At 35.5% G+C, this 17,269-nt stretch overlaps 1 protein-coding gene and 1 pseudogene across 1 annotated transcript in view; both read right to left on the bottom strand.

Moving 5' to 3' along the window:
• Positions 1–3,185: 3,185 nt before the first annotated feature.
• On the bottom strand, positions 3,186–4,365 carry LOC110116699 (annotated as a pseudogene).
• A 1,200-nt stretch (positions 4,366–5,565) lies between these two features.
• The window catches only part of LOC114581367 (bidirectional sugar transporter SWEET4-like), a 22,812-nt gene continuing 11,108 nt past the window's right edge, over positions 5,566–17,269 (bottom strand). Inside the window, exons 4-5 of the mRNA XM_028701348.1 lie at positions 13,006–13,152; positions 5,566–5,691 (exon numbers count right to left, since the gene is read on the bottom strand). Coding sequence (XP_028557181.1) covers positions 5,566–5,691; positions 13,006–13,152 — 273 coding nt within the window. The remainder of the gene's footprint in view (positions 5,692–13,005; positions 13,153–17,269) is intronic.

Here is a 17,269-nt window from a genome sequence, read left to right as displayed (position 1 = left end):
AAACCAAAGTGTATAAATTAAATGTAGAAGCAGTAATAAAGAACACAAAAATTTATAGTTGTTCGGTCAACATGACCTACGTCCACTCCTCGAAGGGGCCATATGAGTATTGCTCTAAACTCAGTGTCTCTCTTTTTCCCCCCATAACAAAGCGGAGAACCCTTTATAAACCTCCTTTTTACCAACCCAGGTGAGGCAGAGAACCCAACTCCATTTGCTTTCTAGCCTCCAGAAGCAAATAGAGAACCCAACTCCTTTTGCTTCCTCCTGAAGCAGGCAGGAAACTTTGATCAGATGCTGAAGTAGTCCTCTTTAGAATCCCCAAGGAAGTAATGACGACGACTGGAGATGATGATGACTAACCCTTGCTTGGAGCAACCTTTGTGAAACCCCTCACAAACTCTCCCTCACAAGATCCTCTCTCTCTCTCCCTTGCTCTCTCTTTTCTCTTGGCTCTCTTAGGTCAGAACATCAGCAAAAGATACTATCTTGAGTAGAACAAAAGGTCTTAAATAGAAGTGCTTCATAATAGCTCTTAATTGCAACAAACTAACTTTATCGTCCTGTACGATCAATGTAAATTAAGCTCGATCAGCCAGGATGATTTGGGACGATTAGAAGGTTTTTCTTCATATCATCCAGGTCGATAGAATATCTTCCTATACGATCAGTACAAATCATTGAATATCGTCCAGACAATCGCACTGAATGGATGTCTGTACAATAAAAAAATAGCTTGATCGTCCAGGCCAATCTCACGATCGTCCCAGACTATTAGTTCAAATCCGTGAAAATCGTCTAGAGCATCGCCGTGAATAACAACTGTTCGATGTTTGGTCATCCAGGGATAACTAAGGTTTGTGAACGGATCTTCCTTCCCGGCCGATCCTGTAATCGTCAAGGATGATATGATATAGCAATCAAACCTTAATTGTTTTCTTTAATTACTAGATTAATTTAGGCATGATTGTGTTGCATCGTCCAAGACTATGTTTTGAATGATGTCCAAAAATAAATAATACCTAAATAGATCTAGCGAGTGATTCTTTCTAATTTGAGCCTATCGTCTAGGATGATGTGCTTAATGATGGCTGCCTTAACCATGATGTCCTAATTAGGGTTTTTATTTTTAACTGATCATCCAGGCCGATTTTTGGATCGTCTCGAACGATGTGAGAAAAAACAAAAAACTTTAAAACAGTCAGAAAAATTCCCGCAAGTGTGTGTGTGCAAGGTTACTTAGCATCAGAAACCACATCATTTATAATAGACTTAAGAAAGGGAAAAGTTTACATACTAACTCAGTCCTAGTGCACCCAATCTTGAGCTGGTTCAAATTGCAGTTTGATCTTGTGAACTTGAAATGTTAGTAGGCAAGACAATCGTAGAAAAATAGAAGTGTTTGCTATCATCAAAATCATATTCTCTTAAACCAGATTCATAATAATCTCCCTCTTTTTAATGATGGTAAACAAAAAAAAATAATTGAAGTAGTTCAAAGTAGTTTTAAAGGAAATAGGTGAAAAAACAAACACAGTTTAAATAGTTCAACTAACTAACATAAAAATATAACAAACTAGAACAATACAAACTAGTATATACAACTACTCCCCCTTTTGACATCATAAAAAGAAGAAGGAAAAAAGAAACACAACAAAAACTATTAAACAGAATAACAACATTAAAAGAAAAAACAACATCACACAAAAACAAGCAAACTAAAAGAAGGATGACCCCTGATCATCCGAAGGAGGAGGAGGTGGTGGTGGATGTGGCTGAAAGTAATTGGAAAGAGTCGCAAACTGCTCCCCAAGCCAGGCCATATCCTAGTCATGCTGGTGCTGCTGGTGAGCCACGTAAGAGTCAAAATGAGCAACGTCCTCAGTATGTTGCTGCTCCTGCGTAATAACGTAGGTCTCGAACTGTGTCTCCCACTGGTAGATTCACTCCACCAACTGATCTAGGTGAGAGTGCTGGCAGAGCGGAGCAGGTGCAGGAGCTGCCTCATCCTCAGCTCACTCAGCTTCCTCGTTTCCCGGGTGGAGATGAGTACTGTAAATAACGTGGAAGGAGTTGTTTGAGTAGAAGGCGGCTAAAAATTTGGTGTGGCAGGATATTGAAGGTTGTATTTTGATTCTAAGATAAATTAAGGCAATGATATGTCCTAGGGAAAGATTGGGATTCCTTCTATATCCTGGATATCAAATACTAGTTAGATGCTCAATGTAGTGAAAAATCAAATCAGTGGCATTGAATTCACGACGGACCAAAATATAAAAAGTGGTGATAGAAAGAAGAGAAGTGATATGAACGCGATCACCAGCTTTTGGAAGAATTGAGGTGCGAAGTATATGCTGGATTGTCTCCAAGCATCTTTGAGTAAGGTGCTAGACTCTCCAACATGAAAGTGAGCATTAGTGTTTCTTAGAAAGTGATTGGCCGGAGCCCAATCGTAGTCAGGATCAGAATACAAGGTATGGAGTTTATCCCCTGTGGTGGAAAGTAGCAAAAGCTCTTGACAGTCCTAATATATAATTTCGACGGGACGTCCATTCACATAGGATTGGAGAGCCATGAAAGATGAATTTATGCGAAGGCTAGTGTAAAATTCATAAAATATTTCTCCATTGAAAGGGATAGTGAGAGTAAGAAGGAAGGGCAAAATTTAATTAATTTCTTGAAATCTATTATTAAACAAGCATGCAAGAAAATAGTTAATAAAGAGCTTTTATAACAAATTATTTAATTCCCATAAGTATCTAAGCTTATGGAACCCCAAGATCATTCCTAAAGCTATAAATAGAGAGTTAGAGGTGGAGTTTAGTTAATCAATCTTGAAAATTAAAGCTCATTTAGAGAAGACCAATGCTCCACAAGAAAAATTTCTTCCCTTCACACAATATTTTTAACAAACTTTGAGGGTAATACACGAATAATTTCGTTTCCAACACATAAGTTCTCTATTAAACAAATGAAAACTTGGATACAACCAACAATGCCATGTCCAAAACATAAATGAACTAAACAATGACAAAAATAAAAATTAAGAATTAACTTGAAAAAAAAAAATACAAATTTTTCCTTTTTTATTTTAATGGGATTGACAAACTCTTCACAATCAAAAAATTTTACATTTGGATGAATATATATAAAAAAAAAACCTCACACCAAAAGTCTTTTCTTATTTAGTCACTATTTGTTGTTGGCCCTTCGATTTTAGGAGAAGATACGATGGGTGACACCTTCACGCTATCATCGATGACAACATCAGTGAGCCCCACTTCTCCCTTCAACTTCCTCTCAGCTATTTGTCTCTTGGTCGACTTATAGTATAATGCTTGTAATACTAATTGAGTTATGGAAAATAATAGGCCAAGAACATTGGGAATCTGCAACAAAAAATTAAAGTCATTAGACAAATTACTTAAATAGTTTTCTCATATTATTTGAGCATTGCATGCTAATTAGTGTTTTAATGAAAAAAACTAAAGTGACAGATTTTATTTACTGTAATGTATAGATCAAAGCGAATAAGAGCATAGATGGTCCAACAAAGCCCATTAAGAAATGAAGCAACCGATAAGGAGAGCGGCATGTACTCCACACTCTTCGTTTTGATAACCATTTTCTGCACCACATAAAATAACACTACAAAATCAGTAAAAATGCATGCATGTCCATGCAATTAATATTTATGTATGTGCACGAGCTGATCTACGTACCATGACGGAGAGAGGAGCGAGATACATTATGATGCAGAAGATGACACATAGGATACCGACAACAAGAGAAGCGGCGTTCATCGCGTGTGAAAAACGATGAGCACAATAACAGCGACAACGGCGACGAATACCAAGTCACCTAAGAAGAGAAGCATGCCTTAAATCGCTTTGGCCATTAGAGAAGACTAGGTAGAGGATGACGTGAGCAATCTCTATGGCAGCCCCAGCGCAATTTATGGTGAGAACTAGAGTACTGTTTGGTGCACAATAGGTAGCCCATATAACACCATCAACATGCAATTTAAAAGCGTCGCTACATAATACGGTATAACTGAGAACTCATCTACTGATTTTTTCTTCCATAATCCTAATAAATGTTGGCCTAAATCCAAAAGATTATTAAAATTCAATAATAATCATATAAAATTGAAAAAAATTTGATAATAATAATTAAAAAAATTAAAATAGTACTTTTTTTCTTGATAATTAAAAAGAAAGGATTAGCTGCCTCAAGTTTTCTAGCTAGATCCAATTTTGAAAAGTTATGTGATGCCATGACTTACAATGGAGAGAGGAAGAGTCCTAAAGCAATGACATTGCCGACTATTCCGACGATGGTGCGTAAAGTGCCCGCAGAAATCATATTTGTGGATCTTTAAAAGAAGAGAAGAAGGAAAGGAAATGAAGAGAGAGAGATTAAGAGAAATGATTGATTAGTGGATATTGCAGATTAAGGAGGATATTAATTGAGCTTTTATAATGGATAAAATTTTTAATTTACCTCTCTCTCTCTAACTCTGCGTGGTTGAGGAGGAAGCTGAAATTTTATAATTTTTTACGCAGCGTTGAACCAAAAATGTTAAGAAGTAATTTCTCTGTTTAAAGACTCTTGTTGAGCTTTTCGTAGTTTATTATATTGCGTATATACGTTTGCGTCACTCACACGGGCATGAGTCTTATTTATAATTTATATAAAATGAATTGGTCTCTGCTGTTGAATTTGTTTGGGCGTGTACAACTTTTGTAGTTATGCTCTAAAATCTGACGGCCATTAGGTGAGAGAATAAAATAATAGCTTTCCCATGATTTATCAAGCTGCCAAATGACTGTTTTTTTTTTTACATTCAAAATTCTTGATGTTTAATTGCTTGCATGAATGATATTTTTTTCCAAGTATGAAATTCTGAAAAAAAACACACACACACAAAATTTTTTTTTTTTACACACACACAATCAAATTTTTAATTATTTATATTAGGTTTACTTAATTATTTTGATAATATATTTTTCTGTCATAATCCCAAGCATATAAGATCTTCGAGCATCATCTACGATTTTTTTAATGCATTTTACAATTTACTTCCAGCAAACGAAATGACCGCGTCACCATCTATGTCGTGTCTTGTATTCACTTATAGTCTATATATATGTGTATTTGTAACCTGTTATCATTGTTAGAATACAACAATTTCTCTTTCTCTTCTTTATGTTTTGCTCTGTTCGTCTGCCCTTCTCCGTTTGTTACATGGTATCAGAGATTTACCATGGGAGATCAAGAATCGACAGCATCCCTCCCATCCTCTTCCTCCACTATCTAACTTCTCTTTCTAATCTTGTTATTCCCCTACCTCTAAAATTCTTGATTTCAAACATCAAGAATATCGTTCCCACTCTGCTTACCTCCGACATGTACGCGATCTGACGTCTTCAATTGCTCCAACACTTTATGGTTAATGGTTTTGTTGGACACTTAACGGGCAAAACTCCAACTCCGGTTGATAGCGCTAGCTCCGATTACAAGCTATGGCGCTTGATCAACAACAACATCATTTCTGCACTTTGCTCAACCATCTCGCCTTCGATTCTTCTGTATGTTCTTTCCTCCAACACCATTCATGAGATCTAGTCGGTTATTGAACGCCGATTGCAGCCCACTAACCATTCTCGAGTTATCCAACTCAAGAACGAACTTCGCAATATCAAGATGAAAAACTCAACTATACAACAATACCTCGCTCAAATCAAGACAGTCGTCGACAACATAGCTGCCTCTGGTTCTAAAATCGACACGAAAGATATTATTCTTTATATCCTCAATGGGCTACCACACACATATAACTCCTTCAAATCGGCGATTCGAACCTCTCTTCACCCCATCGATCTTTACACTCTCCTTTCTCTCCTTTATAGCGAAGAGATCAACATCTAACAAGAACACCTCTTAAATTCCATTTCTTCCACCAAAACAATTTTCCTTTACACTAACACTGCCTCTTTAGCTCGGAGACGTGGCCAGCGACGATTGTTTAAAGGCAAGAATACATTCTCTCGCCTTCCCGTCTCTCCTCCTTCACAACCTTCCCATTCTATCTCTCGCCCAACTTGCCAAATATGTAGAACATGTTGTTATCAACTGCTGGTATCGCTGTAATTTTAAGTACGCTCCAACAATTTTTTGGATGACTCGTGCACTAATGGCTTGGTCTCCTTCCACTGCTACTCAAGACTGGGTTCTTGATTTCGGTGCCACAACCCATCTTACTCCAGACAACACAAATATTTATTAATCTGCTTTTTACCAGGGATCCGAAACAGTGCCCACAGCTAACGACAATTCCTTGCAAATTCAAAATTCCGTTCAAGGCTTGCTACCTTTATCGGACACAACTCGTAAGCTTCGTCTTTGCCACTTACTTCACGTCCCTTCCCTCACACACAATCTAATATTTGTTTCCAAACTTATGATAATTTTGTTTCTATTTGTTTCGATGCTAATAGTTTTGTGATCAAGGACCTCAAGGACAATAGACCTCTTCTTCTTAGTCATCTGCATAATGGCCTATATCAGTTTCAGCTATCTTGTACCAAGTCTGAGACTGCTCTACAAGCCACCACTCCTCCGCAACTATGGCATGCTAGACTTGGACATCCCCATCAAAGATCTCTCTCGGTACTTGCTCATCGAATTTCCAAAATTTCTTCTATATCTCCTTCTTTTGTTTGTACGTCATGTAATGTGGCCAAATTAAAAGCCACATATTACCATTCAATAAAAGTGTTACTGTTTCATCTTAACCTTTTAATTTGATTCACTTAGACATTTGGGGTCTCGCCCCTCACCAATCTTAAGCTGGGTTCAAATATTATGTTGTGTTCATTGATGATTTTACTCATTTTTCTTGGCTTTATCTAATGCATTCTAAAAAGGAAACTATTCTGAATTTTTAGCACTTTTGCACCCTTATTCAGAACCACTTCCACACAACACCTCGCTTCTTTCGATCTGATGGGAGTGGAGAATTTATGAGTAACACCTTCAAAAACTTCCTTTATGAACAAGGAATCACTCATCAAATTAGCTGGCCTCATACTCCAGAACAAAATGACACTGCCGAACGCAAACACATGCATCTTCTCGATCTTACTCGTTCTCTCTTACATGCTTCTAACCTTCCCAACAAATTTTGGGCTGAGGCAATAACCACAACAAATTATATTGTAATTCATCTTCCTTCAAAAATCATTTCTCTTCAGACTCCATATCAACTACTTCACGGCAAGCCCCCAACATATTACCATCTTCGAGATTTTGGGTGTCTTTGCTTTCCTTGGCTGCAACCATACGCCTCCGACAAACTATTTCCTAGCTCTCAGAAATGCATTTTCATAGGTACTCATCGGTTCATAAAGGATATCAGTGTTACGACATGATCACTGGTAAAACTCATATCTCTCGACATGTCATTGAAAGTTCAAATATCTTTCCTTTCAAATCTTCCCAAATCAATTATGTGTACTCTTATTCTGTTAACAACTCCTATACGTCACCTTCACTTCTTATCCCTTCCTTCATTCCTACCACTATTCCCGAACCAACCAACACATGTCATGTTCCATGAAAATATCTTTCCTTTCAAATCTTCCCAAATCAATTATGTGTACTCTTATTCTGTTAACAACTCCTATACGTCACCTTCACTTCTTATCCCTTCCTTCATTCCTACCACTATTCCCGAACCAACCAACAGGTCTATCATGGTTCCTCCTATACCTGATACCAACTTGCCTAGTTCTCTCTCCCCCACACCCTCTCATACCAGTCCTATTTCAACTTATATCAGTATCTCGAATTCCTCCACATACATTCCTACTCACCTTATGCAAACTCATCTTAAATTAGGTATTTCCAAGCCCAAACATAATTTCACTCTCTCGGCCACCACTAAATCTCCTATCACTCCCATAACTACTCCAAAGTTGTCAAACTCCAACACTGGCGTCCTACCATGTCTGAGAAGTTTCAAGCTCTCAACATCAAGGCACTTGGTCTCTGGGGCCTCCTCCTCCCAACAAATCCATTCTTGGCTATAAATGGACATTTAAAACAAAATGTCTCCCTAATGGTCAAGTACATCAATACAAAGCTTATTTCGTGGCTCAAGGATACAATCAACAACTAGGCATCAATTACATAAAAATCTTTAGTCCCGTCACCAAAATGCCAACAATTTGTGTTATCCTCACTTTAGCGTTTCACCGTAACTGGCCAATGCTTCAATTGGATGTGTCCAACACCTTCCTCCATGGAGATATTCCTAACACTACAGGAAAAACTTCATTTTCCGGCGTCCATTTTCGTCGGAAAATGGCCAAAATCGTTAGAAAATTGCATTTCCGGCGGAAAAATTTGCACCGGTTTCACGCGCGTCGGAAAAGAACTTTCGGCTCAGATTAATTCACAAGAAACATTTCCGGTGAATTTCTGACGAATTTTCCGCTGGATTATTTTATTATAATTTAAGTTAGTAAATTCAATAAGTTAAGTCATATTTTAAAATAAAAAATATTTAATTTGACAATAAGTTATTACAATATAACTTAATTTTTTAATTTATGTCGGAAATTCACCGGAAATGTCCTTGGAAAAAAATCCGTCGGAAAACCAGTCAAAAAATTTGTCGGAAAATCGTTGGAAAATTTCCGTCAGAAATCCGCCGGTATTTGCGACGAATTTACTTTTGCCGGAAATTCTGTCGGAAATGAGCTGTTTTCCTGTAGTTTATAACGATGTTTATATGCGACAACCTCCTGGATTTGTGGATGATCAATCTCCACACCTGGTTTGCAAACTTCAAAAATCTATATATGGTCTCAAACGAGCACCTCGATGATGGTTTCAGAAGTTTATCAACTTTCTTCTCAACCTTGGCTTTGGGTTCAATCATTCCGACCCATCTTTACTTCTATTTCAACACAACAATATTCAAATTTACATACTAATTTACGTTGATGACATTCTTTTCATAGGAAACGATCAACCAAAAATTCAATCTCTTCTCAATAAATTGAAGTCTCAATTTGCTCTCAAACAACTTGGTCAAATTTCCTTATTCCTCGGCGTATAGGTTCTTCATACAAATTTAGGCTTTTTCTCAATCAGGCTCACTACGCCACATAGTTGCTATAATCTCTAAGATTTGCAGACTCTAAGCCCGCACCGACCACTATCGCACCGAAGACCAACCATTGCTCCAGCTCCATTCAACCTTTTTTCAATCCTAAACTCTACCTCTGACTTATTGGCTCACTTCAATACCTATCGATCACTCGACCATACATCGCTTTTGCCACTAATTCTATCTGCCAACATATGCAAGCTCCAACTAATCAAGACTTTCAAGCACTCAAACGTCTCCTACGCTACATCAAAGGCACTATAACCTTTGGTATTCCTCTCACCATAGGAGATCTTCAGCTCAGAGCTTATGTTGATATGGGCTGGGCATCAGACACGACTAACTGAAAATTGAGTTATGATTTCTACATATTCTTGGGCAACAACCTCATATCTTGTTCCGTCAAAAAGTAAGTTATACTTGCCAAATAATATACTGAAGCTGAGTATCAATCGCTCTTATCAACTACTTTGGATGTACTATGGCTTCGTGGTCTTGTTCAAGAACTTCAGATCCACAAACACTCTCCAACAGTTATTCACTGCGATAATATCTCCACTATTGCTTTGGCTAAAAAAAATGGTTTTTCACGCAAGAATAAAACACATTGATATTGATTATCACTTTATTCATCAACATCTTAACTTTGATGAAATTAACAACATTCATATAAATTCTACATATCAAATAGCTGACATTCTCATCAAACCTTTTTCTCCAGCTCGCTTCACTGACCTACGACTCAAACTAGCCATTCAACTGATGAATGCTTAGTTTGAGGGGACATGTTAACGAACTATCCACATCACCATCTATGTCGTGTCTTGTATTCACTTATAGTCTATATATATGTGTATTTGTATCATGTTATCATTATTAGAATACAACTATTTCTCTTTCTCTTCTTCTTTTTTTTTTGCTCTGTTAGTCTGACCTTCTCTGTTTCTTACACTACTTATAAGGGTAGCTGGATAAATTTCTTCTTAAAGCCTTAGATAAATCATTTGTGTATGGGTAGTCAATTTGATGTTAGTTTGTGAATCTATCCATCTTTATACTTCAGGTAGAATGGTATAAGAATAGGAAAAAAATATTATGTGCAGATACCAAACGACGTCCAGAGTCCAACCAGAATATGCCACATCATCCCTTCGCTAGTACCACAGCTCGGTATTACTCGGTATTGCGACTCGGTATCGCTGATGTGGCTGCACCGAATTTGCCTCTGAATATAGAGCTACATCCGGTGTCAACACAAAATAATTTTGAAAGAATGAGGTAGGAATAATGGCTCATGGGAGATATTGAATATCATCTTTAGCAATCGGATGACTTTGAAAGGAATATCAGTGCAAAAATTATATGATGAGTTAGTAATTCCATAATTTAACTTATTCAATGGCAAACGAGTTGATAATGATGATGAGTCAATTACATTTTTAGTGAGTTGGTAACATTCGGGTAGATGACATCGGTTACAAGGAGGATCAATATGTCCAATGATAAATTTTTATACCTCAGTTCTCAAAAGGCCAATAAATTCTAGTAGGGTGAAGCAAATTTAAAGGTTACTTTGAGACTATGCCTTGAATATGGCATTGGTGGCATGTGCAAATATGTCACTCTAAATCACACACTATGTGCTAATCTAATAAAATTATGATGATCCTAACCTTCCTTAATTTTATTAATTGCATGATTAGTGTAGTCATGATGAACATCACATTGACATTTACATGGCAAGTGAATAGGGCAGGGCTAATGACTTCTGGGATACATCGAACATCATCTTTAATAATCGAGTGACTTTGAAAGAAATATCGATGAAAAAATTAGTTAATGAGTTAGTGATTCCTTGATTTAACTTATTGATGAGTGTCCAACAAGTTGGTAATGATAATGAGTCGATTACACTTCAAGCGGGTTAAAGAACCCATTTATCCTTTCGACTTTATTTCTTCTTTGACTATTGGTATTTATTTAAGTGTTCTAGAGGAGAATATTTAGAGGAGGTACCCTTTTTTCATGATGCAAATTTTGTAAGAAGCTCGATAACAAATTGAAGCTAAGTGAAATGGATATTCACAATCGTCATTTTTTACTCTTGACTTATGCATGATGGAAATGAAGGCCTTATTACTCTTAATCACGGCTGCCACTATACCTAACAAAGAAAGTTGGTTGGAAATAATTTGAGAGTGGAAGAGGGGTAAGAGAAGAAACCATGGAAGCATAAAGGGGATCCAAAGGGTCTTAAATTTAGCTTTTAGCAAAAGGAAAGGTGGCATAATCGAAGCAGGTCCTATCAACGTTAAATGCAAATCTTCTTAAAACATTAAATTTTGAATTTTAAATTTATTTTCTTTTAGTTTGTGAATTTTTGATGTTATATTCTTTAAATCCATAGATCGGGTATAGTCGTATTATCTTCTTCATAAATATCAAGTGAGGACTACTTTTATCCCACTTTTCATATGAGAAAATTGAACTAAGAAAAGATTGGTAAGGGAGATTGCAACCCACTTCATGGGAATCTTGTCATTATCAATAAGTATTTTAATACAAGCTCATTGCTTGATAAGAACTAGCTTGATCTAGCAGACTCCATGCATTTCTTGCTTGAATTGACTTCCACATTAAAGTTAGCTTCAATGATTTTCTAGTCTAAGTCAGCTATTGAAGAGATTACCTTTCTTAATTTCATATTCATCCATGAAAGGCCGACTTATTTAAACTAACTTGAAAAATGAACTCCTCATATATTCACAGGAGGGAAACTTTCAATAATTCCTTCGGTCAATTGAAAGTTGTAGTGTGAATATTGAAAATCTTCTTATAATGGGCACGTTTGTGACTTACATTTATTAATCATCATTCAAGTGATCTTCTTTGAAGATGCTAGAAGCAATAAATTATCATTTATATCACTCAAGGGCTTCTCAAGGAGAGTAATATAACATTTAGTTGAAGAGGGAGTAGACGAAGTAATACACATGGAAGTCATTTAGTTGATCTTAATTTTTAATCTTTTAACAATCTCTTGCCTAACTTTAGTCCTTCACTTCATATTTGTTGATTTTTTTTTTTTTTGAGAAGGGTTGGCTGAGTTCAATCATATGCTCCACGGTATTAACTCAACCAACCTTTATATCTCCTCGGCCGACATCAACATATTCATGGCCGACCCCTCATCCAAAAACTCATGAGAAGCAACTTGTTCATTAGCTAATTCAACGTCGACAAGCTCCATTCTTTAATAATTAATTCCATTAAAAATTAACAAATTTTTACATATAAATTATCTCATTAATACATTTTTAAAAGATTAATATTTAATCATTTGCAATGATCTTCTTAATAATTAGTTTAGGAAGAGGAGGAACAAACATGAAACTTGGGACGCGATGATTCCTTGATAATCAATCTTGAAAACTAAAGCTCATTTAGAGAAGACCAATGCTCCACTAGAAAAATTTCTTCCCTTCACATAATATTTTTAACAAAGTTTGGGGGTAATACACGAACAATTTAGGTTCCAACACATAAGTTCTCTATTAAACAAATGAAAACTAGTATACAACCAACAATGTTATGTCCAAAACATAAATGAACAAAACAATGAAAAAAAAATAATTAAGAATTAACTCGAAAAAAAATACAAATTTTTTTAATGGGATTAACAAACTCTTCACAATCAAACAACTTTACATTTGGATGAATATGAAAAAAAAAAAAAAATGAAAAACCTCACACCAAAAGTCTTTTCTTATTTATTCACTATTTGTTGTTGGTTCTTCGATTTTAGGAGAAGATACGATGGGTGACACCTTCACGCTATCATCGATGACAACATCAGTGAGCCCCACTTCTCCCTTCAACTTCCTCTCAGCTATTTGTCTCTTGGTCGACTTATAGTATAATGCTTGTAATACTAATTGAGTTATGGAAAATAATAAGCCAAGAACATTGGGAATCTGCAACAAAAAAGTAAAGACATCATAAAAATTACTAAAGTAGTTTTCTCAGATTATTCAGCATTGCATGATCAATTAGTGTTTTAATGAAAAAAAATAAAGTGAGAGAGATTTTATTTACTGTAATGTATAGATCAAAGCGGATAAGAGCATAGATGGTCCAACAAAGCCCATTAAGAAATGATAAAACAGCATATAATCGAGACATACTATCAACATAAGAACCGTTATTTAATAACTACTATTATATCAAGATTAATTACCCAGAATACAGTCTAATCATATCTTATGGGTTTTTTTGAACAAAATTAATACCTATTGATCATGAGTACTAATTATGATTGATACTATATTGGCTCACTCATTAACAAAAATTAACCTTTTTAATCATGAGTGTAATATTTTTTCTTAACAATATTTTGCTCATATTAATGATATCGTTGATTTCATTATTTTCCTATATTAACCACGGAGTATGACAATTTTTTAAAATATAACATTATTATATTGATATTTTGTATATCTAATAGCTCTGAGACACAATTTTTGAAATAAATTCGTTAAAGATTCCAAATTTTCATCATCGTATGGAAGTTGAAAATATCTTAAAAAAAATATATACAAGGCAGATATTTGAGTTTTAACATTTAATACACTAACAGAAAAGTAAATTAAATATTGAAAAATCTTATATAACTATGATAAAGTAATTTTTAAATTGAAGCCTCTATTCTAATTTTATTTGTCATATTTTAATTCTACTCTAAAATTCGTATTTTTTCTAAATTTAAATGCCATTAAAAAGTTAATAACAAACTTTAAAAATTCATTATAAGGACCACAACAGTTAACATATTGGATAAGGGGTGAAAATATGTTCAATTAAGTTTTCATAAATATTAATTTTGCTAAATTCCTAATTAAAACAATTATACATACTTCTTTTAAATGTAATCAGAGTTATTCTTAAATCCAATAAAAATGTAGGAAAAAAATATTCTGGAATTTATATATTTTTAACATAATTAATTCTTATATATTTTTATAATCAACATATTTTAATTTTCGTAAATACAAGTTCGATTTTTTAAATAAAATTATATTTCTTACCATCATTTTTTTAAAATTTGTTTGTAGTAAAATAAAGCTTTTTTTTGACTTCGTTACCCAATTATGATAATTATTTTGGTAACATTATACGAAATAACATGAGAAATATTTTAGAGGAAAAAGATTAACTACTAAATAATTATTACGGCAGACAATAATAACAAAATTGTGCATGCTTGTATAATAACTAATTTCTTTAATAATAATTTATATAGTTGAGAAAACTTAATAATTTAACTAATATACAGTGTTTAAAAGGCAAACTACCCGACAGTGGAGCTCTGCCCAACTCATCTATCCTCATTTTCAATACTAATATACTTCTAATTACGAGGTATGTGTATACTAATTGCTAAGATCTATCCAAATAATAACTAGACAAAATAAATTTGAAAATTAAAAAATTATTTTCTTCTAATGTAAATTACTTAATTGTTTCCATAAAAAAAAAGCGCTTATTTACTTATTATCTATAAAAAATGAATAAATGGAGTAGGATGAATATACTAATTTTGAATTACTTATGCTTTCTCTCAAAATAGGATTTCGTTCCACTTAATCTACTAACTTTCATTCAACTAAAATGCTTCAAAATTATGTTTACGCCTCTGCATTTAAACTAATAAATCAACCCAAACAAACATTTTTCACGGAAAAACTCATTCATGTTCTTAAAAATGGAACACAGTCCAATTGGAAGAATTAAAGTCTCCTAAGTTGATTATTGCTAATGATCAAAGGCAATTCCTAATGATTAATTAATAATTATTTCATTATGGCTAACTAATTAAAAAGCATGCTTTTCTCTTCAAAGCCAATTAAACCGGGGACACTCTGCATGGGTAAACTTGCATGAATTAGTTACTTTTATTGTTGTTAATTAGCATTAATGTAATTACATCATTAATTACGAATACAATTTTGCTCAGGCTTATATGTGTATATGGGGCGAGAGGGCCCCTGACAGATGGACGGGTTTTCCATAAAGTTGTACATAAAAAGTCTGTCAAAAAAGTATTGCAGGTATTAAATTTTTCTAAGTATATATTCAGAACTATTCCATATGAAATTTATTTTTTCTAATTATTTTCGTAATAGAATTTAGAGACTCATGATTCTTTAGCTTGTTAAAAGCAATATTTCTCCATAATTCTTTGGGTAATTTTCAAATCCATCGCATCTAGATTTGCCTTGCCAATTTAATATCTAAAATTAAAACATATATTAGAACTCCTGTAAGAGACATTTGTGATTAAGAAGTCTGTTTAGAAAATTTTAATTATTATTTTATATTTTTTCAAACTGCACTCATATTTTTTATTTATATGGTTTTTATTTCTTTCAAATATGTAATGTTAGTAAGGTTGTTTTTTGCAATAATTTTTAAAATTATTTTTCCTTGTAAATTTTTCAATCCATTTTATAAATGTAGTCATCTCAGAACACTCAAGATAGTTGAAATTGTCAATTTCCTCTGAATTTCACAAATTTCAACTGTAATGTTGCAACAAAAACGAAAAAATGAAAAAAATTTCCGGCACATAAATCAGCTTAGCTTTCAATAATAACTCAGAGCCTATGCGAATAATCTAACTATATTATTACAACATTAACATAAAACATTAAGAAATTAAGCTAGCCAAAAAAAACCATACCTTCTGATTATATAAAAATGCACTCATTTGGTTTGGCGCCACTCGTTTAAGGGCCTCCTCAACACTGCTTAGCTTGACGCCAAATATTCAAATCTTCCAGAATCTTCAAATCAAGTGCTTGCATTGCGTGCACTACTAGAATCTCCGATTCGGCGTCATGACCGGCGATTATTAGAAACCCGTCGGTACGAACGGCGGTTACAGGCGGCCGGCTATTACTAGTCATTTACCGACGCATGCCGGCGTAGTGATCTAAACGCACGCCGGCCGCTGAACCGTGGCAATGCCGTCGTTTCGAAGGACCGTTCGTAAGTCCGTCGGTCACTTGACCGGCGCACAACGGACGGTAACACCGCCGACAAGCGGGTAATAACCGCACGGTATAAGCCGCCGGAAAATCATCGTCTAATTAAGCCGCCGACAAATTGTTCCTATGCATTTTTTTCGGCGGTTTGATAACAGCCGCCGCTTTTTTCGAAAACCGCAAGTGTACCACCAAAACCGCCGGAAAAAACCGCCGTATTTTGAGTGACTTATCTGTATGGTGGCTCCATTTCAGTTGCACATGTGCCGCCATAGCAATTTGGCCACCTTGAATTGATCTTCCCCATTTCAATTTCTTAAATTTTAATATAGAGGTTCATTAAGCACCCATAGAATTTATAATTACTAACTTCATCGAAACTTAAAACAAGAATTCATTCAAAATTACAGTGATTACCTAAATCTAGCAATATTGGGTGTATGCATCATTGATGAAGTAAAATGTCACTTATATTACTCAAGTACTCAAGGGTGTCAGAAGATTAATAATGACATTTAACTCAAGAGGGAGTAGAAGTAATGCTCATGTAAATCACTTAACTGGTCTTAGTCATTAATCTCTCAACTATCTCATGCCTAACTTTAGTCCATAGGGGTGTCAATATTTGACACGACACTAAAATCGACCGGACCCGACCTGGAAAATCCGGGTTGGACCCGACTCTGATTTCAAAACGGGTCGGGTTCGGTTCCAGAAATTGACCCGTTTTAAAAAACGGGCCGGGTCCGGGTTGACAACGGCAGGTTGCCGGGTCAACCTGCCAACCCCGTTTAGTTTAAAAATTTCGAAATCCCCCCTCTGCGCCTGCCCCGCCCCTGCCCGCTGCCTCGCCGCACTCGTCGCTGCCGCCCCGCTGCCAGCGCTCGAGCTCGCGCTGCCGGTGCCGCCCTCGCGCTCGAGCTCGCGCTCGGCGCTGCGTGTGCCGCGCATGCGCGTCGCGCGCTGCCGCGTGCTGCCTCGGTGCCGCCGCGCTGCCGAGTGCCGATCACCGCGCGTGCTGTCGCGGTGCGGCTCGCGTCGGATCAAA

This window comes from Dendrobium catenatum, unplaced genomic scaffold, assembly GCF_001605985.2.
Source record: "Dendrobium catenatum unplaced genomic scaffold, ASM160598v2 fragScaff_scaffold_1679, whole genome shotgun sequence".
In the NCBI taxonomy this organism is placed as follows: Eukaryota; Viridiplantae; Streptophyta; class Magnoliopsida; order Asparagales; family Orchidaceae; genus Dendrobium; species Dendrobium catenatum.
This window is presented reverse-complemented; position numbering and strand designations above follow the sequence as displayed.